The 26,479-nt window shown below is 41.2% G+C and overlaps 2 protein-coding genes across 3 annotated transcripts in view; both read left to right on the top strand.

Annotated features, from left to right (window-relative positions):
• The window catches only part of UCHL3 (ubiquitin C-terminal hydrolase L3), a 44,497-nt gene extending 37,499 nt beyond the window's left edge, over positions 1 to 6,998 (top strand). Inside the window, exons 7-9 of the mRNA XM_075488201.1 lie at positions 2,853 to 2,928; positions 5,441 to 5,499; positions 6,769 to 6,998. Of these exons, the coding sequence (XP_075344316.1) occupies positions 2,853 to 2,928; positions 5,441 to 5,499; positions 6,769 to 6,852 (219 nt within the window). The 3' untranslated portion in view covers positions 6,853 to 6,998. The remainder of the gene's footprint in view (positions 1 to 2,852; positions 2,929 to 5,440; positions 5,500 to 6,768) is intronic.
• Positions 6,999 to 12,585: 5,587 nt separating this feature from the next.
• The window catches only part of LMO7 (LIM domain 7), a 136,850-nt gene continuing 122,956 nt past the window's right edge, over positions 12,586 to 26,479 (top strand). The window contains exon 1 of one of the 2 annotated variants that reach the window (XM_075488261.1): positions 12,586 to 12,781. In XM_075488261.1, the coding sequence (XP_075344376.1) occupies positions 12,713 to 12,781 (69 nt within the window). In that variant the 5' untranslated portion in view covers positions 12,586 to 12,712. Of the gene's footprint in view, positions 12,782 to 22,033; positions 22,162 to 26,479 lie in introns of those variants that run through there. The other variant, XM_075488298.1, reaches the window with a different exon arrangement.

Consider the following 26,479-nt stretch of genomic DNA (forward strand, 5'->3'; position numbering starts at 1 on the left):
AATTGGCCTGACTAAGCTTCTTTTTGTGTGTGCGTGCGTGCATGCACACATATGCAACAGATGTCTTTGTCCCTGAGGAGGGACGGGGAGATTTTGAATCAGATTCATCACATTGGGAAAGTTTAATCCAGTTACTTGTTTGCCTAAGTCATAAGCAACAGATTCTTATAATATAAAGTTTTAGGTAATCTTGACTATTCAGACCCTGTTGTTTCTCTGTGCTTGTGATTATGCAATAATTGCCTGTCAAAAATGGTTGAAATCCTAATTTTTCAAGAAATGTAATAGGTCTACTTGGTAGTACATTTACTACTATCTACATTAGATGAAAAGAAATCACAAGGGAAGGAGACTGTCTACATTAGACCATGTGGTAGAAACTTTAATAATGGCGTGGCACTTTCATTCTTCCTGTGAGGTTAGGGAATTAAAAACATAAAACATTTCTCACGGGTTGTGGCAATAGCACTTAATGGAAGCACGTTATTTAGATTAGGCATGTACAAAAACTCAGCAGGATTCTATTGGAGCAGCACTGTCTTCAAGTAAACTATATGAAAAGTTAATCATGCTTTTTTTGATGGCTTCCCTATCCATCTTCTAGCTGTATATAGGCTCAGCATTCCAAGCATGCCAAGTGTCCCTCTATAGAAAAGGTGTTTATTAGAAGCTGGCAAAGAACACAACCCTCAAAATGGTCAAAGGGACAACTGCATTTTGTTCTAAATGTGTTCAAAACCAAATTCTGAACATCTCAAAGTCCTCTGAAATAGTGATACTTTGAGCTCTTCTAGTTAATGTCAATTTGAGCCCAGGTAGCATATGTTCACATGCAAGCTTTTAAATGCTAAGCCATTTCCTTCCTAAAGTGAGACTAACTGGCAGTAGTCTTTCCTCTAACCCTGAAATTCTTTAAGCCCAGATTTCGCAGTTGGTAGGTTTAATTGGTAAGTGAACAGCCGTGAACTCATATCTCTACACGGGGAGTAGGTGGCAATGTGGGATTTGGCAAGAGCTGTCAGCTTTGCCTGCCTGCACACTTTTGTAGCACCACGGTTTAGATGCCTCTAAACTGTTGGTTAATCGATGGCACCTTGTTGTTATTCCCGTTGGTTGTCAGCTACTGTCTTGTGCGGTTTTCAGGAAGTTATGGAAACCTGTGAGCCTTGGAAGTTTACAACTGGGGTATCCAAACTCTAGAGGCTGCTTGTTTTGCTCGGTTTTTTTTTCTAAGCCCTGGCTCTGTTTGGCCTTCTGTAAAGCAAAATTCTCAAAGGCAATTCACTTATGCCATAGGGGAAAAAGACTCCTTGGAGTTCTGGTGGACAGGTCCTATCGTCCTGTGGATGGCCGCATTGTCTTCAGCGGCAGGAACGCTTTTTCGCCATTCTAGGCCCTCTGAAACAGAGATGAAACAGGGTACTTACAGCTTTCACACTTTAATTGGTCATGGAGATGAATCTCAAATGAGAGTGAAGGGAGGTTGTGTGGCTTTTTGTTTTGTTTTTCTTTTTCTCTCTTTCGTTTTTGAGCTTGCTACATAGAATTTCTGTAAGCTGTTGGCAGTTCCTCTGTAATGCTGTGTTCTTTGACGTTCTTGATGTATTGAAGGACTTATGGAGACTTCTTGTCCTTTGCTTTATTTTTCTGGTGGTTTGCTACATTTCTTCAATTTAAATAATCTTTTAAAGTCTTTTTTCATGACCATCAGGAAGAAGGAGACTTTTAAAAGTCTTGAAAACATGATGCGACTGTTAGGTTCTACAACTCATTTTACACTCTAATCTGTTTCTGGCAAATTCTTAGATTTTTGGGGTGCTTCAAGAAATTCACATAAGGCTAACAGTAATTACAAGAGGGAAGAAAACTGCAGGGAAGATATTTTCACAGAAGTCAGATTCTCGATAATTTAAGAAAAACTGAGGTGCTTTTTCCCATTCCCTTAAACAGTATCTTCTTAAATTGTGGATCGAGGCTCAGATGTGGACTGGACAGATTGATGAGGAAATAAGACCATCAATTGCTGTTGAATGCAACAGTGGTGATGCACCTTTTGGCTCAGAAGTTCAAAAACCACTGCTTAGTGGATGCTGGGAGTGTGTGCTGGCAGAGTACCATGCTGTGCATGCCCTGTTTTCTTCTGAAAAGGCTTTTGCTTGCTGTAGTTGGCAACACAGTACTGGGCTAGATAGACCTTTACCAACTGTAACCATTTTTTAAGGCATGTCACTTGATGCTGTCACTGCACTTCAGTCCTTTTCTTGGTATGATGCCACTTTGAAATTTCAGTCTAGGCACCTCTGGTTATTTTCCTTCCTCCCCACCTAAGATGTGTGGACTGTTTCTGTCAACGGCCTGTGACAAGGGAGCAGGTTAACTGTACTATATGTGGCTTACAAGGAAAAAATGATTTTGATCAAGTGAATATTTTCAGTTTTAAAATACTACAGGTTCAGAGCTCAGCCCTGCATCACTTTGTTATGGGAGATGGGTTAGTGAAGGAGTTGCTATTTATATGAATATCTATTTTTAATGTTAATATATTTGAGCTGATACTACTTCTAATTCAGTAATGAAAAATAAAGCTTTTATGTGGAGCTATAATTGGAAGTACTTCCAGATACTTTACTGAAAGGATTCTTACTGATCTGTGCATTCCAGAAAGCTTCTTTTTATTCCCAAATGTTCTGCAGTGTGACTTCTGCCATTCTGTATAGATCCAGAATGTGCTTCTCACTTGTGATTTCTCTTGGCCAGGTGTTTTGCATATTATGATGATATGTTCTCATTAAGCATATTGTGATAAGAGCTTTAGTGAACACAATTTCTTTTTGTTTTGTTTTGTCTTGCAGGCACCAAGTATAGATGAAAAAGTAGATCTTCACTTTATTGCGTTAGTTAATGTAGGTGGTCATCTCTATGAATTGGGTAAGAACACTTTTTATCTGCTCTCTCCATTTGTTTGGAACACATACAAGTAGTAATGTTAACGGTCAAAGTTTGAGAGAGATTACCTGATGTAATGTAGGGCTTAGGTTCTTTTCAGCTGCATCGTAAGGTCTGGGGGGTGGGGGGTTCTGTCAAACAATTGCAGCCTTCTTCCCATCGTTTTTTTGGATTCTCCTTCCCTCAGCTCCCTCCTATTAAGATAAAATGGTACAGAACACTAGACTGCCTCTAAATTTCCTTTATGATTTACAAGGACAAGAAGCAAGAAAGAGTTGATGAACACTCAAAAGTTTCAGAGAGGAAAGTACTGTTATACTTATGTCCCTGAATTGCTTGTGGAATTAGTAAATGAACTGTATGCCACTTTAGAAGTGTTAGCTATATTATTAAATAGTGTGATACAGTTTAAACTGAAATTATGTAGTCAGGATACTAGCAGCTACTAATATTCTGCAACTCATTTGTTATAGGCTGGTTATTTTTTCTTCTATCTTTTTGTGGTCACTAGACAGTTAACTGTAAAACAGTAGTCTCTGTTTTCTGAATTACAGCTATTTTTTTTTTTCCCTCTTCAGATTGTGTAGCACCAAGTTCTGCTCAGATATTCTCTAATGACACCAATCTTAAACATGTTGCTGGGCAACTAGGTGTTGCTGCAGGCGCTTCAGAAAACTAGCAAGTAGATCAGGATTTAAAAACTGCAAGTCAGTGGTCTTTCCTAACATAATTTTTGCAGTATTTTATGGTGAGAACATTTTCATCTTTTGAAAATCAAAACGTAATTAAGCAATGCCCTTAACAGGTGACAACTAATCGTAACCTGGGGCATAAGCGATATGTAAGAAGTGCTTATGTTAGTATTAAGGTGATCTAAGGGCTATTATCAGTGGTAAGTCATGAACAATAGGCACATGTTTCTATATTTTTATGATGCTGTATGTCTGTCAGTGAACTAGGTCAAATAGGGAGGCAACTACTGCAGGATGCAATAGAAATATTTTATGAGTCTAAATTGGCTTGATGGATGGCTCACTCTTCTTTTAGTTGTGTGCTACTATTTCCATGTTACCTTTTCATTGTCCATTCATTTGCTCTGCTTAAAAAGCACACTACAGACTATGATTGCCATGTTTAGCTATTTTCCATAAGTATGATGCAAGATAAAACCCACTTGAATTTTTTGCTTAAATTAAAAAAAAAAAAAAAAAAGGCATTTAGCTCCACTGTATAGTGGAATGCCAATACTACTGTTTCCTTTGTTCTTAAAATAACTTCTCTCTGTACCAGCAGAAGAAAGCAAAAAATACTTAAAAGTAGGAAAATGAGAGAAGGTTTTTCAGTTGATTCACTGGCTTCAGTCACTGTGGCCAGCATGTGGGCTTTGGCAGGCAGAAAATGCTAAGGAAGCACATAGAAGTTAAATGCTTATGATGTTTTTGCCATAGAAAACACGTTATTTATAGGCACATGAAATTAAAATGATGTTCTGCCAAGATGTATGTGTTAAAAATAAATAAATAAACTTGGAATCAAACTTACCTTGTAACAGTACAGGACATTCAGTTCTGTTTCCCTGGCATGTTCTGAGGGTTTTGTATTGTTCTATCTTCAGCCATGGTTGTTACAACAATGAACAACCTCTTGTTCATGTAAATCCAAAAGTTTTCTAACATCAAACCTATTTTTAGTTATGGAAAACATAGTTTGGAAGTATTGTCAACTTCGATGGAATCTTTGGGGAGGGAGAAAGTCTTTAAAAGGGAGGACAGAGCCAAAAGGGAATTTGGTCTAGCAAATAACTTAGGATATCCTGACATATGTTCTCATACTGTTAGCTCTTCACAAGTAACCTGAAACATATTTCTGTGAATGAAATTATTTTTAGAATGCTGAGAATGATAGCATTATTATATTGCAAATGGGAGAAGAAATAATTAACTATAGCAACCATTTTTAAATGCTACGAAAGTACTTAATACTGATTGGGTTTGTTTGCTTATTTATTTTAAATGAGAGTAACATTTCAGTTATGCCAGACTCTTCAAACGGGTGGGTTTGGTATTCTGTTCTGTTGTGGAGTCCCTGATCACAGCTGTCAAAGACCACAGATGTACAGCTGTCTGTCTGGGTAAATCCATTAAGTGTAGTTGAAATTGTTCTTCTTACTTGAAAAACTTAAGTACTATACCAGCACTAAAACAATCGCAACTTATAGCCTTAAGGTTTTCAAATAAAATATTAAAAAGTATTTCATTGTTTTGATTGGATTTTTTAAATGTAACAGACTGTACGTAATGATACTTGTTGAAGCAGTCAGCAGTGGAGGAGAGACCAAGGAATAGCTAGCTGAATGTGTGATTCTTTTATGAAAAATGAGGTAGCATTTTTGTAGGTGAAGAGCAAAAAATCTGTTCAAATACTTTTAACTAGAAAAATGATGCTTTTCTAATTTTTTAAATGTGTTGTTCAATCCTGCTTTGTGTTTCAACAGATGGGCGCAAGCCATTTCCAATAAACCATGGGGAAACTAGCGACGATTCTTTTTTAGAGGTAGGAATAGAAAACCTTCTTAAATGCTGTTATACAAAATTCTTGCTACATTTCCACAAAATTCATTTTAAAAAATATAAAAATATTTATACAAAAGTTTTGTTATATTTATGGTTTGATGAGGAATAGAGCAAGTGGGATGGTGAGACAAAATTAGGTTTACTAAGTTTTAAAACAGGTATTTCGGAACGCTCATGTTGTGATTCTGGATGACAGAGTATCATAACATGGTAACAAGAAATGTCAGAAGGCTTGACCGTAACAGAAGATCAGATTGACTTTTCTTCTGTGCTGAGATTTTCATATACCCCTGATCCTTTCAAATTGTACATGAGATGAAGTCATCAGACTGAAAACTTAGGATAATTTTTCATTCTCTTTCCTTTGGTTTAGTTATAGTTTGATAGTTGCCATGCTAGACAGAAGTTGATTTTCCTTTCTGACACTTGCTAATAATAATTCTTCTCCAGTTTTGTGGCTTCTTTTGTGTGCTGCTTTGCGTCAGGAGCTGTTTAGCTGAGAAATGAATTGGAAAGGAATACACTGAATTGGGAGGATAAACTGTCATCCCCACAGAATGATGCGAAGTTGAAGCAATGCATAGATCTGAATTCTATGGTATCCAGACTGGATTAGCTTTACAAAAGGAAGAAACCAGAGAAACTAAAAAACAAACAAACAAAACCTTGTATAGTTTAGTAGCGTAGACTAATGTCTGTGAAGTTTGCATACAATTTGTGCTTGTTTGGGCAGGGGGAGAAGTTGGATAAAACTTTCCTTTTTTCATATGTGGCTTTTTTCTGTTTTACTGATAACATGTGTTCTCCAGATTGCACCCTAAAGCTAGATGAAGGAATTACTTACCCCACACAGCTTAGATTCATCTTGAGACAAAGGAAAAATTTCAGAATACAGTAGTACTAGTAAAAGCAAACTTCAGAGATGCATTTAGAACGTGAGACAGGCAACACATCTGTTGCACAAAGTAATATTCAGTCACAAAAATCATTGTTGCTAAGGTTCTGCATAAAAATTTTGCTCTCTTATGCTGCCCATATGAGCACTGTAAATAATCTTGAATAGTGGTAACTCCGATCTGAAATACAGTTTATGTAGCTTTGTCACACTATTTAGTAATCCTTTATGGAAAAACCCATTTTGAGCATAATTTGTATAAAGCATATCTTCATATTTCAGTTGTGGGTTTTTTTTAATAAGTATGATTTATAGTGTTTTTTGTTTTGTTTTTGTTTTTAACTTTTTTCCTAGGATGCAATAGAAGTTTGCAAGAAATTCATGGAACGTGACCCAGAAGAACTAAGATTTAATGCAATTGCACTGTCTGCAGCTTAAAAGCCTTTTCCAGTGGGGCTAATCTATTGCAACGTATTGTAACAATAAAACTGTTGCCATATGTTAATAGTACAAATTTTGATACTTCCCTAACATGATGATTAATTGTAGCATACGTGGAATAAACTTTGCATTTGTCCTTGCTATATCTTGCTGCTTGTTCCTAAAGCAACTTTGGGCATTATATACACGCATGCATTTTGTGCAAGACTTCTATGTGGTGGGTTTTTCCCCTTGTACCCCCTTAAAAGTTTTGGGAATTACTATCTGTGATATTTCATCATAATAATGATGAGCTAGTTCAGAGCAGGATTATCATTTGTATCATTCACAGATAATATTTTGAGCGGAGTATGTGGTATGTTAATGGGTAAAAACTTGAAATATGGGGCTATCTCCATCTTTTAATTATAATGATACAAGAGTATTACAAGAACTTTTGCAGATGACTCAAAAGACAAAGGCATTTTTTTCAGTGCATCATTTATAAATAAATATATGGAAGAAAAAAGCAGAAAAAGGACTGTTTCTTCTTACTTCAACATTTTAAAATTATCTTAATCTTTACATTTTGAATAAAACTTAATTTTGTTTCTCAAGCCAAATAATGTTAATAAATTGTCAAAAAGCTTTAGTTAAACCAGTGTTTGCTATTCGTATATGTGGAAAAACAATGTGGATTTTTGCTCCAGAAAAGCCACACTAGTAATTAATGCTAGTTCAAATGGTAGGACTGCGGAGGGCACACACAGGTGAATACAGCAATGTGGAGTATCTCACCTAACTGAAATAAATGATAGAAAAGTAATGACTGTTGTAATGAAGTTTTGTGTAACAAGAACAGAAACAGACTATAGATTCTAAGATAGCCATGATAGTCATATCCATTTTTTTCCCCTTTAGGAATATCTATTGTAAGTTTGTCAGGTGGCATTACTGAATGCTATGTGATACCCTTCCCCTGTGCCATCCCTCCCACCCCACCCACTGGATCTTCAGGTACTGTTGACCAATTTCTACACTTGAATTAGTAACAACTTGGTTGTTTTGGGGGTTGTGGGGTTTTTTTGGCTAAGCAATCTTATGCTTTAGGATTCTTGTGAAGGTTGGCTTTGGTTAATACGCAGGTTTTTGACATTCTGGAAGAATATTCCTTATTTGTTGCTTTTAAGTGAAGTAATTCAGGTTTGCTTCCAATCAAGACTTCTGCCAAAGGAAACCAAACCCTCTGTGTCCCAGAGGGTGCTTTCATTCTCTATCAATTGTCGTTGCAGGAAAAACGAATGGGTTATGCCAGAAGCAGTCTGGCAGAGTTTTCCTTCTTTATAGAAAAGAAGGAGGCCTGGGAGTCAGTCTTATCACTTAAGAACATCTTTTGCACTCTAAAGAAAAAGTCAGTGTCCGTCTAAAACATGTCACCTGGAGAGTCCTCTAACAACAAGAGTCTGTTTTCTGTAAGTGAGCTGGTTGGAAAAGTGAGGGGAAAGAACAACGCTAATGAGCAGAATTTTTGAGCACTTTTTCACTGCAATAAAATGCAGTATCGTTAAGACTTGCTTTATGTTGCCATGCTCATTAGTAAAGCCCTGAAACTTGCTTTTAAATAAAAATCAAAGGCTTTAGTAACCAAAGAAGCTGCATTGTCTTCCTGCTAATATCAGAAAAATCAAATAAAAGTTGTCACAATTTAATTGGGATATTGCATATTTTATGCTAAAGGTGACTCGGAGGATTACATTTAAAGTAAGCCGTAGTTAATATAGGTAAGGTGCTTTTAGGGTAGGGAGGAGGGTGAGGAAAGAGAGGAAAAGGAAGTGCAGTTCGAAGCTGTTAAACTAGCTACATCAGTTGTCTGCTTTAGGGAAATATTCACACTGTATATGCCCTTCGATGTTCAGAAAATTTTGGTGGGTTTACGTAATAAATGGAGGGGTTTTGTGCAATTATTTATTGCAAAATTACTTCAGAACTGGAGCTTTAATTGAGTATGAGGACTGATTAAGTGAATTCATGACAAAGGAAATCAAGGTTAGATTTTTCATGGTCACACTGGAAAAATACATCTTGAATCTTAAGTAAAAACTTATTTGTAAGAATTCTTAGTATTTTGGCAATATGATAGTTTTGCTCAGCGTTTTTTACATAGCCTTCAAATCAGTTGTCCTGCAGGGTAAGGTTTCCTTCTATTTTGTTTTACTTTCCGTGTTAATTTCCGGCTTATTAGTATATAAGATGGTACTTTTTAGTGAACATTGCTTTTGGAAAGGTTCTCAAAAGTGTGAGATGACAAAGGAAGAGCAATGCACCAGTGTTTATGCTGAACTGTATCTTTCCACTGCACAGTCCCTTGCTAGATTGAAATTTTGAAAGACTGCACTGCAGAAATACTATCTCACCAAACACGTACGGTGTCATGGCCTTCCAGTGCTTGTCAGACCACGCTTTGGTACAGGCATTGGGTACCATCTTGAGGAGCACAGGAAGTAAAGGGATCTACAAGATGCTGGAATATCTTTTGGCGTTGACAGAACCTGTATAACTTGGACACAAGGAGTGAGGTACAAACACTTGGCTGACTTGTGTAGTCCAGCAAGGTCCTGACCAGGGGCTGGTGAGCCCTGCAGAGCCACATGGTGCTTTTGGCTCTGCGATGCCCAGCTCAAGCTCTGTGGGAAAACAACACTCTATTTCCAAGCTTGTGCAGCCCTGCCAGAGCCTCGCCACCTTTGTGTGGAGCATGGTTTGGCCACAGGCATGCAGTGCTAGCGATGGCCAGGAAATCCCTCTTCAGCTCCTGCAGTCTGGGCCGGCTATACACATCATCTTATGGAAATGGTGCATGTGGGAGTGAAGACATGATGCATGCTCAGCACTTTTATTAATTTTAGCTGAGTGGAGCTGGTGTGCTATTAAGCAATCAGGATTGTTCAAGCTCTTTTAAGTATATTGGTGTAAGTTTTCCCATGTTATTACAACCACTTGGTTGAGAAACCATAAGAACTTAATAACCCGTACAATGCCCTTTCCTTTCAATCATGGCTGCATGATTCAGTTAAGAAAAGGAGAAAGAAGTGTTTTCTGTCATTGAAATGTAAGTTTTAGAAAATAAACACACTTAACAGCCCACATTTAAAAAATAACTATGGTCTTTTCTTAAGGGAAGAAGCTTGGTAGAAAATATTATTGTATCACGTATTTGTAGAACTCTCTGTGAAAAGAACATGACATAAACTGTTGCTTGACTTATCCCTGGGAGCACACACAGTTGCGGAGTAGAATAATATTATGTTTGCTACTTTTGACACCAACAGTTAGCAGTCATATCTAGTATATGTAGTCTTTTTCTGATCTAGGAGTCTTGGTGACTTACCTTGTTAGCACAAAGGAGTATTAAAGTATTTTGGTTGTTTGGACTTTCACAGATAAATTATCTGTGACAGTTGATTCAAAATTCACTTTCAGGAAGAAGGAACTTTTTTTACTCTGTGAATAACTTCAACTTGAAAGCTGCTGTGGTCCATGCAGCTTACTAAAAGGATTTAATTGAATTACTTGGTTACTCAAATTACTTGAATTATTTGATCTAAAACATTAAACACTTGATTCACAAGCAAAGTGATCTGATTTGCCATTAAATGAATTAAAACAGCCAGAAATAAGCAAGAACTTGGAAACTTTTTTAAACATGACCTCTTTTGAAACCTGTCTCATAGAATTTTATTCTCAAATAAATTTAAACTTTTATAGTATTCGTAGTTACTTCCTCCTACTTGGGGACAAGCATCATATTTTTATATGAAGTGAAAAGGCAGACCTTAGAAATCTGGGAAAGGCTGCAGTAGTTCTCCAGAAAAATGTTTAGTAATGACAGCTAACACAAACTGATGTCAGCCAGCAACAGCAGCACATATGTGCTTTATTTAGACTTTTCTTTAGCCTTTGTAGTCATGAATGTTAAATAGCGAGATGAGAGGGTTGTTTTCTGACTGTTTTCTGTTGCTTCCCACTCAAGAAAAATGCAGATTCTTCATTTGTATTTGGTCTTGTGGCTGATCTGGCTTGGAGCAGAGAAAAGGAGCAGGAAAAAATTTCAAAATTACAGCTTTGATTGTAGTTTCATTCATCACTGGCTCTATAGCATAGATGTCTCAAATCATACCACTGTGAGGAGCTAACTACATAATTTCTGTGCATTTGTAACTTTAATAAATGCAAACATCTCCTGGGGAACTTATTTCGGCCAGAGTCACTGGGTTTTCCTTCCTGTGCGTACCACCACTAACACTAATTTCCATGTACTGCAGAAACTGATGGCTAATAGCTTCTTGGTATGTTGAATTGATCTCCTAAAATCTTCTTTCCTATTCTAAGAAGGTTGTTTACAGAGCAGAAATAAGATGTGCTCCCAAGTAAACGTGTTAGGAGAAGCTAATTTGTGTGCAGTACAAATTTTAAGTTATCTTTTATCAGTAATCCCTAAAAAATTACCTGATATGTTCTGCGCTGGGCCATACAAGCAGAAGATGCGTGCAGCAACTCGGTTTTGCTTACAGATAAGATATGGAAAGAAAAATATTATTAACAGTTAAAGTAGAAAAAGATCATCCTCAATACAACTTTAAAAGGAAATAAAGTACTTCAAAAAAAAAACCAACAACCCTAATGGCTCTTTTTCCTGATATTTCATTAACTTTGTGTCTACTCGCGACCCCTGTACTGGAAGAAAGGGTTTTGCTGTGTTCGGTCAGCACACCTGCTCTCTCCCAGCTCCAGCTTGAGGGGCTAGGTCAGGGTGGAAGAAAGGTTGCCGTGGCATAGCATCATCCCAACCAACCCCGTGTTTGTGGTTACCATAGGGGCCAGAGCCCCGCACGCCAGCCAGCCGTGCGCGGGAGTCGGGCTGAGAACGGCCTCACCAGGCCAGGGCTTTGGCTCTGAGCCTGGGCACGGGGCAGTGGGGGAGAGTGGAGAAGTCACGAAGAAAGTGTTGCAGTGTATCCGGGGCAGCGGCACGAGTGAAATAAAGCAATGGGCACTAGTGGGGGTACTGGGAGCGAAACCAGGATTCCTGCAAACGGTCTCAGAGCAGGAGGGAAGCACAGAGGCTGAGCTGTGCGGCTCCAGCTCTGCCCCAGGCATCGCTGCTTCGGTCATTCTGCGTGAAAAGAGTTCAAAGCGTGGGCCTCTCGTGGCTTCCAAAGCAGTGGAAAAGCCTCCTAACCTCGTCCCCAAACGGGACGACGCCGCAGAAGAGTGTGGAGTCGTTTCCCCCGCGGACCACGGCGCTGCCGATGGCCGCAGGGGAAGACCCGCTGGTGAGGAGGTGAGGGAGCCGGCCGGGGCCGGGGCTCCCGCTGCCCCGCCGGAGGGAGGCGGCGGCCCCCAGGGCGGTCCCGGCCGGGGGCGGGGGGGGGCGGCAGGTGGCGGGGGCCGGGGCGGAGGTGGCCGGCCCTCAAAGGTGCGATTGTCCCCAGCTATTCCTGGTATGCGCCGGGGCGGGAGCCGCCGGGGGCGGCCGCCAGCGGGCGGGAGGGCGAGGGGCGCCGCGGCCCGGCGGGACGGAGCCGCCACCGCCGCCGCGGGGGGTGCAGCCCCTCCCGGCCGTCCGGCTGCCCCCGGGCCGGGGGGGGGACGCGGGGTTGCTTTACAGCCAGCGGCTCCTTCACATTCTTGCGGTCGCTGAGCTCCCGGGAGGGGGAGCTCCGCGGGGAGGAGGCGGAGGGGGAGGAGACGGCGCGGGCAGCGTTAAAAGGAGGCAGCTGAATGACAGCGGCTGCTCCCCGCGCCCCCACCCCACCGGAGGACCGGCCGCTCGCCGCCCCCTCCTCGCTCGCTCGCTCGCTCCTTCGCTCTGCCGGCCATGGAGGGGAGAGAGGACGCGGAGTGCGACTGCCAGGCGGCGTTCGCCGAAGCTCGGCGATGGGTAGAGGTGAGGCGTCTCTCGGTCCTGTTGTGTCCTCCCCCCCCGCGCCCCCTCCCCGCGGGGAGGCCCGGCCGCCCGTCGCCCCGGTTGCCCCACGCGAGTCCCGGGTCTCGCTGCACCCCCCGCGCGGCCGCGGGGCTCCCCCCGTCGTCGGGCAGGAGCGCCAGGGACGCGGCTCCCAAACTTTGTTTCTTTGTCAGCAGCTGCGGGCTGCTATTCTTGGAAGGTATCGTGAAAGCTTGCAAAGACCTGGCTTTGCAGTATCGCCAACGCCCCCCTCCCCAAAATCCCAATTAAAGGCTGGTAGGGCTGCCTTCCTGTCACTGAGGCTTGTAATTCCTTGCCATCTTGTAAATTACTTCTCTAGCGCTTGCTTCTGAGACAGCCTGAATTAAAGGCACTCTTCTCCTTCCTGTCTCAAAAGAGTTCAGGACGGAGAGTAACCTGAAATTACGGTCATTTCCATCTCTCCTATTTTTAACCACGAGTGTCTGACAGCACGACTCGCGTCCGAGTGCTGGATGTGAATCTCTTGGGTTTCTGTATCGCTACACAAAATGACGCTGGCACCGTGGGTGTTCGCGCGCGGGGCGAGAGGTTGCCCATCGGGGTACCCGAGTGGGTGTGTGTGGGTAAGCGAGGCCGATGGTGTGCAAGGTGTTTTGAGAAACGTGACAAACATTGAAGAGCCTCGCTTGCGTGCTTTTGAAGAGGAGCTTTAGCGTGCCCGTTTATACGTATTTTAACAGTGAAATAACGTAAGCCTATTTCTTTGCACCCGTTCACTCGAGGTGAAACTTAGGTTGACAGAAATGCTATTCTAGCAACTTTCAGAAGAGTAAATATTCAAAGCAGTGCGTGTGTTACTTTTTACCCCCCGTCTTTGCAAGCTTGTCAAGACCCAAGTCCAGGCTTCTTTGTTTCCTCTGTAAAACGATGACATCTAGTGCTTAAAATCTATTGAGAATTTTGAACCGAGAGCACCGTAGGCGAGGGGATTGCAAATGACTGCCACAAGTGTCAATTCTGTAAGTGCCACCCGTGGATGGAGGTAATTAAAGCAGTCCTGGCTTCCCCAAGTGTCAATTTGGTAAGAGCTAGCTGTGAGTTTAGGCAATTAAGGCATTCCTCTCGCACGTATACATTTGTTGCATTGCTTTCTTTAAATTAGCAAAGCTTACTTTAAATAGGTTCATTAAGGTGATGTAATGTCGTCTTTGAAAATCCTACTTCAAGGGTTTGGGGATTTGTTTTACTTATTATTAATTTTCATGTGATAGGGGCTGGTTGTACCATTGCTACGAAAGGCTCCCTCTTTGCCGGCCAGTAGCGCATGGGAGCCCTAGCAAAGCGATGCGAGTGTAACGCGTGCACTGTTTGTGTAGTGGAAAAACAGAACGTTCAGCTTCCCCCCTTCCCCATCTGATTTGGGTGGCTGTACTTTGTTTCTGATACGTGAAAGCTGTTCTCGTTTTAAAGTAATGTCTTAACTTACCCCTTGGAGAAACGTTTTATTGTAAATCGAGTAACTTAAAAACCTGAAGGTATTGATAAACAGGATGTTGAGAATTCCGTAATGGTGAAGGAAAATGTAAATATTTATTTCCCTATGAAATGAGGCTTGTGTTTCAGAGAGTCCGTTGTGTTTCTCTACTCTTTAAATCCAGGTGGTTTAAAAAGCCAAGACCAACCATTTCCGTTGTATGAGAGGAGTAAAGATATTTTTAGAGTAATGAGACACGTCCCAGGGTTTTGCAAGTCTGGTGAAACGCAGTGGTGTGTACATGATTGAGAGTGAAACTTGGTGAGTCCTAATGATTAAGCAATTAGTTTTGAAGATGAGGCAGATTTCCAAATATTTATGAACTCGAAGTTCTTATGTTTTGGTAAGGTTTTGTGTGCCAGCTTCCCCCTAACATTAGAGGAAGATGAAAGCATACAAACACTAGCTACTATATATTTAAAAGAACAAGCAAAAATCTCTTTGTAAACTGTTACTATTTCCCTTTGCTAATGAAATCTGTGTTAACATATTTCTGTGTTTCAATATAGAGCTTTTTGGACTCTGAGATTTAAAAAAACCTCAGAAGACCGGAGCTCAAACCTTGAAGCTGAGGGCTTTTTGTAAGGGGAATGGGCAGCTGTATTTGTGAGATCTCGCGGCGGGGAAAAACCGCCCCAAAACATCAAAAATTTTCACCCTGTCTGTTCGTGAAGCTTTTGGTGAGAGAAAATTGTGTCCTGGTCAGGTCCCTCTTCCGCCTGTTCCCAGCTGGAGTCTCCATGTTGGATGGCAGCCTCTTCTCAGGTGTCCCTTATCCAGAACCCAGCACTGGTTAGTGGCATTGGGTTCTTGCATCTGGGACTTTCGGAGTTTTCTGAGCTTTGCCTGTACCAGCTGGTGCTGGTCAAACTCATGTGCAGCTCAGCCTTTACTTAGCACCTCAGCTGGGCAGATGGTGCGTGCTGAGACCAGAATAAAACCCTGAAACACCACAACTTAGAAATAGTTTCTCTAAGGTAGAGCTGTGTTTGCCAAAGCTAGAAATAGCTGGGTTAAAATTATTTTACTGCGTTCTGTTCCATATTATAACTTAAGCAAGCCAAAAGCTGTTCCTCCAAACCAAAGCATTCTTCCCCCAGCTATTAAATATCCCAGACTGCCGAGTCTGTTTTCCTGCCTCAAGATGTGGGAGGGCAGTCTGCCTCTTCCTCTCTGCAGTCCACCACAAAGTTCATCCTTGTGAAGGAAGGGGAGCCGTGGTCCCTCTCCCCCAAAAACACCCTTCACCATTTTAGGGGTGATGCCCCTCTAAGAGTTCAAGAGGAAAGAAGAGTGTGTGCTGTTTTCTTGTAAAACCTCTCAGCTTTTGATTCCTGTTCTCCGTCTTAAATGAACCCTAATCCTCAGGTAAATGTCTGGGGTTTGAAATTGTTTGCTAAAGCAACTTGAAACCTGACCCACAAAGTCTGTAAATCTTTAGTTAAGAGTGCCCCGAGGCAAATAATGCTTGAATTTTTTTTATTCCCTGAAGTAGTCGAATGTACAGATCCCGTCTGAGGGAGGGTGGGCAGTGAGCGTGTGCCTGAATGAATTGTTGGAGGGAAGCAGCAGAGCTGCAGGAAAGCACGCGGAGCAACCTTGGTAAATCCACTGAAGTGAAAAATAGGTGTTGGGCCAAGTAACTCTTAATACCGCAAGCTATTACGAGGCCGCTCAGGAGCTGAATTTCTTCCCCTAATGACTGATGTAGAGTTGTTAAAGTCAGATGTTCTGAGAGCTGCTGGCTTCATCTGATAACTGGTGTCAAGAGCGTCAGCCTCCGAGTCAGAAGCAGGACCCTGTGGTCCTGGGACTGTGCCTCATGCAGGGACACTGCAGCCGAACAGGAGTCCTTTCTAGTGCTGACACTACCCAGTGTTGATGGAGAGAGGTATTTCACAGTTAGGATTTCTGTAGCGAGATAAGGTTTTTATCATTTTCGATAGGCAGTGTTAGAGGGAGAGAGCCCACCGTGTCTAGACGGCAGCTCAAGATACCTCTGCTGCTCGTATCTGCCATGGCCATTAAATAGGTACTGAAATAGCCTAATTTATCTGAATGCTGTTGCGTGTGCTAACGTTACAGTGTGCTTTTCAGAGTCCAGAAGTGTCTTCCTTTGTGATTTAAATGTATCTGTTACATTTTGGATGTTGGAAAATTAGTTGTGGGCTTTTGTTGTCGACTTTTTCCAGGAAAAAACAAATGTGTGTATATATACACAGACACACACACACCCCCCGCCTGCTCAGAAGAGTAAAAAAGCAGATTTGCAGAGTAGCTCGGTAGAAGTCAGCTTGAGGATAAAACTTGAGAGCCAGGACTACTTACTGAAATCTTTTGGTTCGGACCAACAGTACAGCAATCAAATCCAGGGAATGGTCTCTGACATGTGGTCACCAAATGTTTCCATTTGTTGAAACTGTTCAAAATCTGCATTTCTACTGTATATTTTTAGGGCTTCTGCAAATGCAGCAAGAGGTCTAGCGGTGATGTTTCCCCTGTATTTGCACGGAGATGTTACCTCAATGATTATTTTGTTTTGTTTTTCCCCCAAGCATGAATCTAATGCATACAGTCTGGTATGGCAGATGGGAGGAATAACTGTAGAGATAGAAGACTCATCTTACAGTTCAAATCCTCTTCTTGTAGGTACCTTTATTTCAGTTGAACTAATCATTATGAAAAGGTTTTTCTCGGTTCTCGGTAAGGTATTCTCGGATAGTGTGTAGAGAGCCCAGCGATGTCCTGGACGGTGTCAGAATGAAAAATGTGTGAATGAAAAGGCAAAATCTATATCTTGTGTTGGCTAAACCATGTCTAATACTGGGTCATTCTGTCAAGTCATAAAACCTGGGTGGGCTGGTTTCTGGAGAACTTCTTACAACACTGCTGCCAAAGTCCTGGCTCACGTCTACATAAGGGATGTATTTAACCCGCCTTTAGGTGGATGCATCAATATTTCATTATTGTGTATAGATTCTTGGCAGTGAGCCCTTGCATGAAGTAAATCTAAGTGTATCCAATTAATATATAAATATGAATTGATACATAAATATACATGCTGTTAAGTAAATACTGTGGGAATGTAAATCCTACAAATAATGGTCTACACTGGCTGCAGACTGTGAAAGTGCTGTGGCAAAATATCATATAACAGGGCTAGCAATAAAGTTTTAGAGGGAGAGGGTGACAGTAATAACTGTTTTATCTGGCTGAGCATTATTCTGTTACCTTGTCCCCTTCCTGCTGGACCTCAGGAAGGGTGTCTGTGGTGCATTTGGTGATGTGTTTGAGAGAAAAACGAGATGGATTTTTGCTTGAGAGTAAAATCTATTTCCCGGTTTCTGCAAGCCGGATTTATATATTTTTCAAGTTTATATTCAGATTTCTCAGAGATGCTGGAAGTCTGTCTTCATGCAGTCCTGTGCGATGGGCATGCATAGCTTTGAGCTGAGTTCATAGTGTAGTTTCCTTTGCGGTCGGTTTCTCTTTGTAGTTTTGAGAATTGTTTTAAAATATCGCATGAAAGCGGCATCTGTAGGCACTTTAAGAGGAAGAACTAACTTCTTGACTATAGAAATGGGTATGTCTTCTATACTGGGGAAATGCATTGCAGCTTAAGGGGATCTACAGGCAGTTCTGACTGGACTTTTTTCTTCTGTTCTGTATTTTGTGGTTACCAACTACAGTTAGTCATGGTGTTACTTTTGTTCTTTTCCTCCTGTCTTTTTGATTGTTTTTTTTGAACTGTGACCTGATCCTTTCTTCAGTTTTGTGAGGTCATCTATTTTTTTCCTCCCATAGTTTGGGGAGGAGGCGAGATGATGATTTCCATGTTCAGCATGCTTCTCCCCACCTCCCCCCCATTACTATGGACTACCTTTTAGCACCTTTTCTTTGTCAAACACTTTTTTTTTTTTTTTTGGTCCAAATTTTTAAGTTTTTAATGAGCACTCGGTTGTATTACATTAGACAATGACCTTGCTGAGCTTTGGAAAACACTTGGCTTTTATTGTCTTGTAAGAACCAGATACATTCCAGCTGTTTCGTGTACCTACCACTCCTCCTCTTTAAAGTTCCTTTATCCACTCCTGGAGGAGGTTTTTTGTTTTGTTTTGTTTTTTTTTTTTTTTTAAAAAACCCACCTCTTTAAAACCCCTCAATCTTTTCTGCTTAACGAGACTAACATAACTCTTAACTATAATTTTTAAAATGGGCTTTCCAACTTCAGCAAATTAATGAAAAACAGCACGTGCCCTCAGACCCAATCTACTAGAAATGCTTCTGCTGGTCTAAGGTGTGTTTGACACACCTAACATATTATCCAAATTACCTTAGGAGGAGTGTTTTGGTTTTGCTGTTTTTCACATTTCTGAATACTGTCAGTCCAAGTAAAAAAACTAACTTTAAAGGAATGTAGTGAATAAGCTACTTTAAAATAGGTTCTTTGGTTCCTCATGCCGTGCGCTTCTGCAAACAGTTGTAAATTCAGCATTTATGAATAGTGCTAAATTTCTATTTTTCCAATGAAAAGAAAGATATATGGATCTGACTCATAGTGCTAGCTTCCAGTTGGATATTTAGCTGTAAAATGTTAATTTGCATTGCACTGAATAGAGAAACTTAATTTCAACAGTGTTTTGCATTTGTGGTACAGAACATCTGGGGTTATCTTAGAAAGGCATGAGGATTACAAGACTTGCTTTATTTTTTTGCCAGTGCTGAGTGTGTTGGCACATTTTTTTGCACCAGCTCATGTGAAAGTCCTCTAACTTTTGTTTCTGGGCGTGATTCAGCTTTCAGTCATTACTATTAGAAAAGAAACTATATACTGACTTTGGGAAATAGTTATTACTACGTTGGCCAAAAAAGTCAAAATCATTGTCGTGTGACACAGCTTTAAAGGAATATCCGAGTCGGGATCAATTCAGCTAGCACAGACAGTGAAAACGTTAGGTGTTGGGCCGGGCTGTCCTCCGAGGGTAAGTCCCACAACGACGTGGTTTGTAGTGGTAGTGCCGGGCCGTTATCACAGGAAGGTGTCATTGAAACTCCTTTGCTTGACGTGTCCTTCTCCTGCCTTTTTTGTGGTGGCAGTGGTGTTTGCCTGACCCTCCGGTGATTTGGCTCAGGGAGTTCATTTGATGATGGAAACTCAGCCTGTTTTGTGGTGTTTGGTACTCGCTCGGCTCCTGGGCGGTGGGATGGGCACCAGCGCTCGTGCCCGGGAAGAGGTGGTGATGGCCGAGTTAGCCTTTTGGTGGCAGCTTGCCGTTGGGTTGCGGCCGAGCTAGTGGGATGAAGAGAGGCAGACACCTGAATTTAGACAGGCCATCTCTTTCCCTGGAGTCACCTCTCAAGTCACCTGCTTCTCCTCATTGCCCGGCTGTCTTCCTTGTATGACTCGGGAGCCGTTCGCTAGGCGCCCGGGGTCGAGGTATAAGCTAGACACCTGAATTAGGGAAGCTGGCTTCCAGCCATAAATAACTTCTTCAGGATGAATTTCATAAGGCTTATAAATACAGCTGGAGCTGTTTTAAATAGGAGCTCCGCCAGGAGTTTCTGCGCTAAAGCATTTGACAATATTTGATACGCTTAGACGCTGACTTCCGCTATGGCAGAAGCAGCCCTTGCGTCTCTCTGGAGTTTCGTTGGTTGGGAGATGGTCCTTCGGAGGTGTTGGGCCACCTGGCCCAGCAGTTCTGCAGTGATCATCACGTGCCCTTCAGGGGTGCAATCTAATCCCAGACCTAATCTCCAGTGTTATTTGCAAATTCTTTCCTGGAAGTACCTTATTGGCCCTGCTATGTGTTATTTATTATTTTTTCCTTGAGGAAGGAATTTGAAAAATCTAGCTTCTGGAGTTTGATCTGAGACTTTCTATGTGGTCAAATGGCCATGTCAGCTAGTAAATCACAGTGTGATAAAGAACGGAAGCAAACGAAGCCAGATGTCAAAGTGGCTGTGGAGAAGAGGAAGAAAAATTAAAATCCAGGTTTGACACTACAGGGGTGGGGGTTTTTGTAGCAACAGCTGTTGCACTGCCTTGAAATGCTTCTTTGGATACTGTTTCAGGGTGGGTGAAGCTGGGGACAAAGCCAGGCATTACTGCATTTCCACTGTAGGAAACACCTCTTTTCTTGTGTCACCGTGCTCCGTTTGCCTAAATGGTGCCACTGACAAAATGTACCTTTTAGATGTACCTGAAAATGTAATCCTGAGCAAAAATGGGCCAGGCATTTGATTGCAGGTTCTTTTGCAAATAGAAGGGGTTGTAACAAAGTGACGACGACTGTCTTAACTAACTACAAAGTTCTCACCTTTGTATAATTTTTTTTTTTAAGTGTCAGGTGGGCATCCCTATTGCGACTTCTGGGCATTCAATAAAAAGGTTGTGTGCAGTTGCTCTTATTTGGACTGAATGAAAATGAGGTGAGGATGAAGGCGTGAGCTCCAGGTACAGATGGATATCTTTCACAGACATTTGCCTGATGCTGTGGAGGGGAAAAAAACCCCTGATATAATAAACATCGACTCGATGATTATTCAGGAGGGTATTGCTTCACAACTACGAGTCTTACGTGTCAATGAATTTTTTCAAAGACAAATCCCCATTAAAATGCACAGACTGGGTTGCTCACTAATGAGCTAGCTTTCATGCGTCTGATAAAATCCAAAAGTCCTCTGTGACGCTGGGGTAGGTCTCGCAGACATGGGCTGTAATCTCATTTGAGAGCATCGTTCAAGGCTCCAGGAAGTTCTGCATGTCAGGTGTCAGTGGATGGGGTTGGGAGCCGTGCGCTGTGCAGAAATGACAGAGCAGAGAGGCTTGGAAAGGGAAGAGGAGAAATGTGCACCTAAGGTTATTTGTAAATAACTACTTTTTCCTTCTTACTGGAGTGAATTTCTACCTCGTAAGTATTTAAATTGTGACATTTTGTAGAACATACTGGCTTTTTAAATTTTTTTTTTTTACATTTGTTTTGCATTTTGGCCATTTAAAAGATTGGGGGAATACAGTCTCAGACTGTTCTAAATTTCTGAATGTGTCATTACATTTATTTTAATTTTTTAACCTACATATTTGTAAAATCAGTATCTCATCTGCTTTACCTACCATGGGCCATGGAAGCCTGTTAGACCTGACTGAAAAATCCGTGTATGTGTGTACCTATGCTTCCTTTTTTGTTTTCTTCCCTTTCTTACCTCGCCAGCTAAGAATTTCTAAAACACATACTGTTTTTTTTTTTTTTAATGTGGCAACTAAAATCTTGTGGCATACCATTTTCCAGTGGAATGTTTGATCTTTCCTTGTGAAAACTGTCTCCCTTTGAAAATTACAGTAGCAAGGTGAACGTTCTTTTCCTAAACTTATTTGGATGTACCATAGCTAAGAAGAATAATGCTATTAAATCATGTCTGGTTCTCAATATAATGGTTAATTTTGTCAGAATACGGACTACTTAACATCCACGTTTCAGCAACAAGATTTGGTCTTTGCGTGTGGGCAAGCCTCTTGCAAGAACCATATCTACTGCTCAGGGTAACAAAGCGTAAAGTTGGAGCAGCGTTTTCCACCGTCTAAGCAGACGTGGTCGGGAGGCTGGCAGTAATTTGGTTTCCTGTGTCTGGTGAGTAGATGGGTTAGATGCGATCCAGCCGTGCAGATTTCCAGCGCTGACTCATCTGACTGTTTTCTCTTTCCCCTGTGATCAGCCGAGGAGGTAGGATAGAGGAGGCCGTCTCTCAGGCGGTAGAAGACATCTCGAATGTCACGCTACCTTTCAGATACAGGGGAGTGAAACATGGAAAGGATATTGGTGTGTCTCAGCTGTTTTTAAAGGTATGCCAGCCTTCCTCACCTCGGTATTATTCTTTTTTATTTCCTTAGAGTGTTACCCCTAACCCAGCTGTGCTGTGGCTATAGCTCGGCCACGTCTTATCTTTATTCCCGCGCTATTGCGCGGTCTGGGAACGCATGAACCTGGTGCAGGCTCAGTTTAACAGACGTTGCTCCTGAGGGGAGGATATGGAGAAGAGGTCCGGATCTCCAGATCCGTCTCATCCCAAGCTCAGCACGTGCTTCTCCACTCAAGTAAAGAAGCGTACGTGTCTTTGTTTCTTCTTGAGGCAGGGGATATATATTCCCCTTAGGGAAGGGGCAGTCTTCTGCAGAATGCTAATGGAGATAGATGTGACATGCACCAATTTTTAGCCAATTTAAGTGGGTTTTTTCATCTGCCAATGCCTACAATGTTGCTTAGATTGCATATAGTGGTTTTAAGTATTGTTAGAGATGCAGATTAAGACCTTTAAGTACTTTGACTGTGTCTCCTTACCTGATGTAGGCCGGGAATTGGAAGCAGTGTGGCTGCTGTCACACAGAAACCCATGTGAACCTGTTTAGCTCTGGCAGGAATACCCACGTATTCCATAGCATTATGCAACATAAACATCCTTTGAGATTAGGATGCTACGAGTTAATTGCAGCTGGACACAGCTCATCATTTTCTTCACCTAAGGAGCCTGGATATTGCTCACCTTTCTATTTTGTGGGAGAAGATTTAAAGTATGAAACTTGCTTCTATATAACTTCTTTTGTCTGTCAGGAAGACTGTTGCTCAGAGTACTAATAATACACAGGTTCCTCAACTCCTGTAAAAGTATGATGGCTGTTCATCTTTTTAAGAGCTTGATAGTCTTAGTTATAGAACGCAACATCCTTACCATGAGAAATGTCTGTGAGAGAAGCTTCTCTTGAGAAAGCTGCTTTAAATCCTATCGTGTTTAGAGGTAGGTATGTGGATTTCATATGCCCTTTTCTTTCCTGTATTAGATGTGTAATACTGTGATCTAAGAATTAAAGTCTCTGTGTAAATGTTAGCATTATATATCCCCTCCCATCTACTTTTAAAATAATTTTAATCCTGTGATTTGGAAGGGAAATAGGTAACATAAGGGAGGTGCAGATAAAAATCCATCCTGTGGTTGGGACCAGTCTGACGGGCAGCATGATGTATTGAGGATCTTAGCATATAATAAGGAAGACCCTGGGGATTGAATGTTATTGTAACACCAGCAATCAGGTACCAAATATCATTGCACACTACACGTGGTGTTGTCACATTCCTCTACTTAGTAAGAGAAGTTTTGGCCATCTTTTTTTTTTTTTTAAGCGTGGGTTTTATGTCCATGATGCTCTCTGGTTTTCTGCCGAGAAAAATCTGGTTTTAATCTTGAATCCTAAGCTGCGTTTTTTGGGAGGTGCTCAGAAGTAAGCATGAGTCTTCAGTATGAACTAAAAGTTTGATTGTTTCCTGGATATAAGTGCCAGGACACTTTCTACTTTACACGGAATTTGACCAGGGTCTGTGGCAGCAACTCCCAGTGGTCATTAAAACATCACATTTGCTGCTGGTAGTTCATTTCTACATAGAATTAAACTGACATGTTTTGCAATATTTACATAGTGCACTTCTCTCTATTTAACTTTTTGGCATAATTAGGCTATAGCACTGTCATGAAAACACGGTTTTGGTTAAACACTACAATGAAGTGGAGTCTTTAATGACCTCTGGAACATCGCATAAGCACTGTTAAATAACAGCTGTCAGGCTGGAGTTGTGAAAAATCTCTGCAGCAGTGGCTAGTTTCAGGGAGAGAGTTCTCCAGTAGCCAGAAAATTGGTGTAATGCTATTTTAGACCCTGAAGCCCCTTGCTTCTATTTATATATAGTGTCAATGGGTACTTGTTCATGATGCTTGTGGCAGATACCACTTGCTACCGTCTCAGACGATGGGGAAACTGCTTCATGGAGCAAACGAGCAGCTCGTGTTCTCCCTCTGCATAGATTCATTACTCTAACCAAGTTACTCACATATATGCAGTCTGGAAATACTAGAGGTCTTTGATCTTTAAAACTTAATGTTTGAAAATGTAAATGATGCACTTCTTTGATCTGCTTCTTAAATTAAATGGTAATTGTGAAAATTACATTAGGCAGCTTTCCACTTAAAGGTTTGTACTTTTCATTTCACACTACGTTAATTTTAAGCCATATGTCATTGCTGGTTTTTCATCAGTGAATTCTGGTAAGGGGAAGATCCTTACGTTTCTACATGGCCTAATTATCAGCAGTGTATGTATTTAGTGATTAGACCTTAACATGCGATTCCTCTAGTGCCGACTCCAGGGATCGTCAGTTTTGCCTGTCTGCCTATGTGTTCGTGACTGGGGGAATAGGATTTGTTAAGGCTGAGCAGTAGAAAACAGGGAGAGTTTGAGTGCGTGTGCCCAGGGTGGGATTTGTTCACTTAAGTTGTTAGGAAACTCTGGGGCACGTGCTGCGCTGCAATCTGGTGATGTGTCCTCCCAAGCATCTGCTGATAGCAAAGTAGCAGAAACTTTATCTGGATTCATCTCTGCTACTGGACTATTTGCTGTTGCCTTTCCAAATTACTGTCATCTTCTAATCAAAAACCTACTGGGTAATTCAGGGCTTCGAAAAAGTTGATGAAGCCCATGCAAAGTTCAGTCTTTTCCTTGCATCAGCTTTCTCATATGTAGTGGATTTGTCTATCTTATTTACCATAAATGATGATAAACACCTCTCTGCCTTTTGTCCTCTTTTCTTATAAAAGGGGCCTTTGAAGTCTGAGGGCCACATCAAACTGCCGACTAGTAACTCACAAGGTTATTCAGAATCTTATCCGTGTGTAATAGGTTCTTTTAAGCTCCTGTTGGTTTAATGCCAACTAAAAATCAGCTGCTAAACTGAAATGAAGTTGTTAATTACCTCCTTAGTAAAATCACTTTGTGTGCTTTTCAATTATTAATACTTGTTTAGCTACGCAGAGATTAAATTTGTGGGGGAGAAGGTTCAAGTGGTTAGTACTGTATGTCTGCCACAATGTCTTTTGAGATATACTCATGGCTGGAGGAGGTTTTGTGGGTTTTTTTTGTTTTGCTTTGGTTTTTTTAGGAGCAGGTAAATATTCTTTGTTCCAGATTAAAAAAAACAACCAAACTAACAAACAACAAAGACAAAACAGAAACAGTCTATGGAGTGGAGTTTTCTGTTTTGAGTCTCATCATATGGACCTTCTCCTGTAACTCATACTACAGTCCCAAAGTTTGTCTTGCTTCCTATCCCCCGTTGATTGCCTTTAGAGATGTTTGTATTAAATTCAGCATCGTGCTGAATTACCATATTGCTGCTTTTTGCTAATTTCCACTTGTATGTACGCTGGCGGATTTAAGCATTCATCTCCAGTAATTTGCATAGGATGTTAAACAATCTGATTGCTTTAGTGGCACCCATCAGAGTTAGGAAATTGCCCAGCTGAGGTGAACAGGAACATCTCAACTCAGAGCTGCTACAGCAGCCTGCCTGCATATTTGAACTTTTTTTTCTTTAAGCACAAAAGAGAGAGAAGGTATTTCCAACTGGGGATAAAAACAGTTGCCAGGGAAAAGAAACTTGAAATATCTTTTCTGTGGTTATGGAAATTATCTAGCTTGGGTTTCACTGCTTCAGTGTGATGCCTTCCTCATTAAAATTTCTTTTAGGTGGATAAGGACTTATAAAAAAAATCCGGGTAACTGTTCAAAATATAAAAATGATCTCTTTTAGATTTTTTTTTTTCCTAAGTTAGGAATTGGATGCTTAAATGTTATTTCTCTTTGTCTAAGTGTAGAGAATTCTAGATCATCCTTTCTCAAAATTTCTTTTCCCCTATATGTTCCTTTGGCTTCTGCATCCTTTTGAATAAGGAAGACTTGTAGAATTATTAAAAACCTAATTCTCATATAGATGTGAATTAAAATTATCTCACCAAGTTGTTTGGCTTGGGGGCAGAGGGGGCCACAGGAGCCCTCTGCCCTCTCCTGCTATGAGGACAGAGACCCCCAGCAGAGAGGGGCTGGCCAGGAGTGGGACCATGCAGCAGGACCATTCACCACCACGGGTGAATCTTCAGCCTCTCTTGTTACCCGAGTCTCACAGGTGTGTCAATGTGCTCACTGCTTATTTTTTCCCTTCTTCTTGAAGCCTAATATGAAGGACCCTGTGGCTCGAAGTGGAGGTTGGTTAAACAGTAAAGTACCATTTTAAAGCTGTTACTTTAAAATATCAGGTGATGCCAAACTTCATAGTGATTAA

Source organism: Mycteria americana, chromosome 1 (genome assembly GCF_035582795.1).
Source record: "Mycteria americana isolate JAX WOST 10 ecotype Jacksonville Zoo and Gardens chromosome 1, USCA_MyAme_1.0, whole genome shotgun sequence".
Lineage (NCBI taxonomy): Eukaryota > Metazoa > Chordata > Aves > Ciconiiformes > Ciconiidae > Mycteria > Mycteria americana.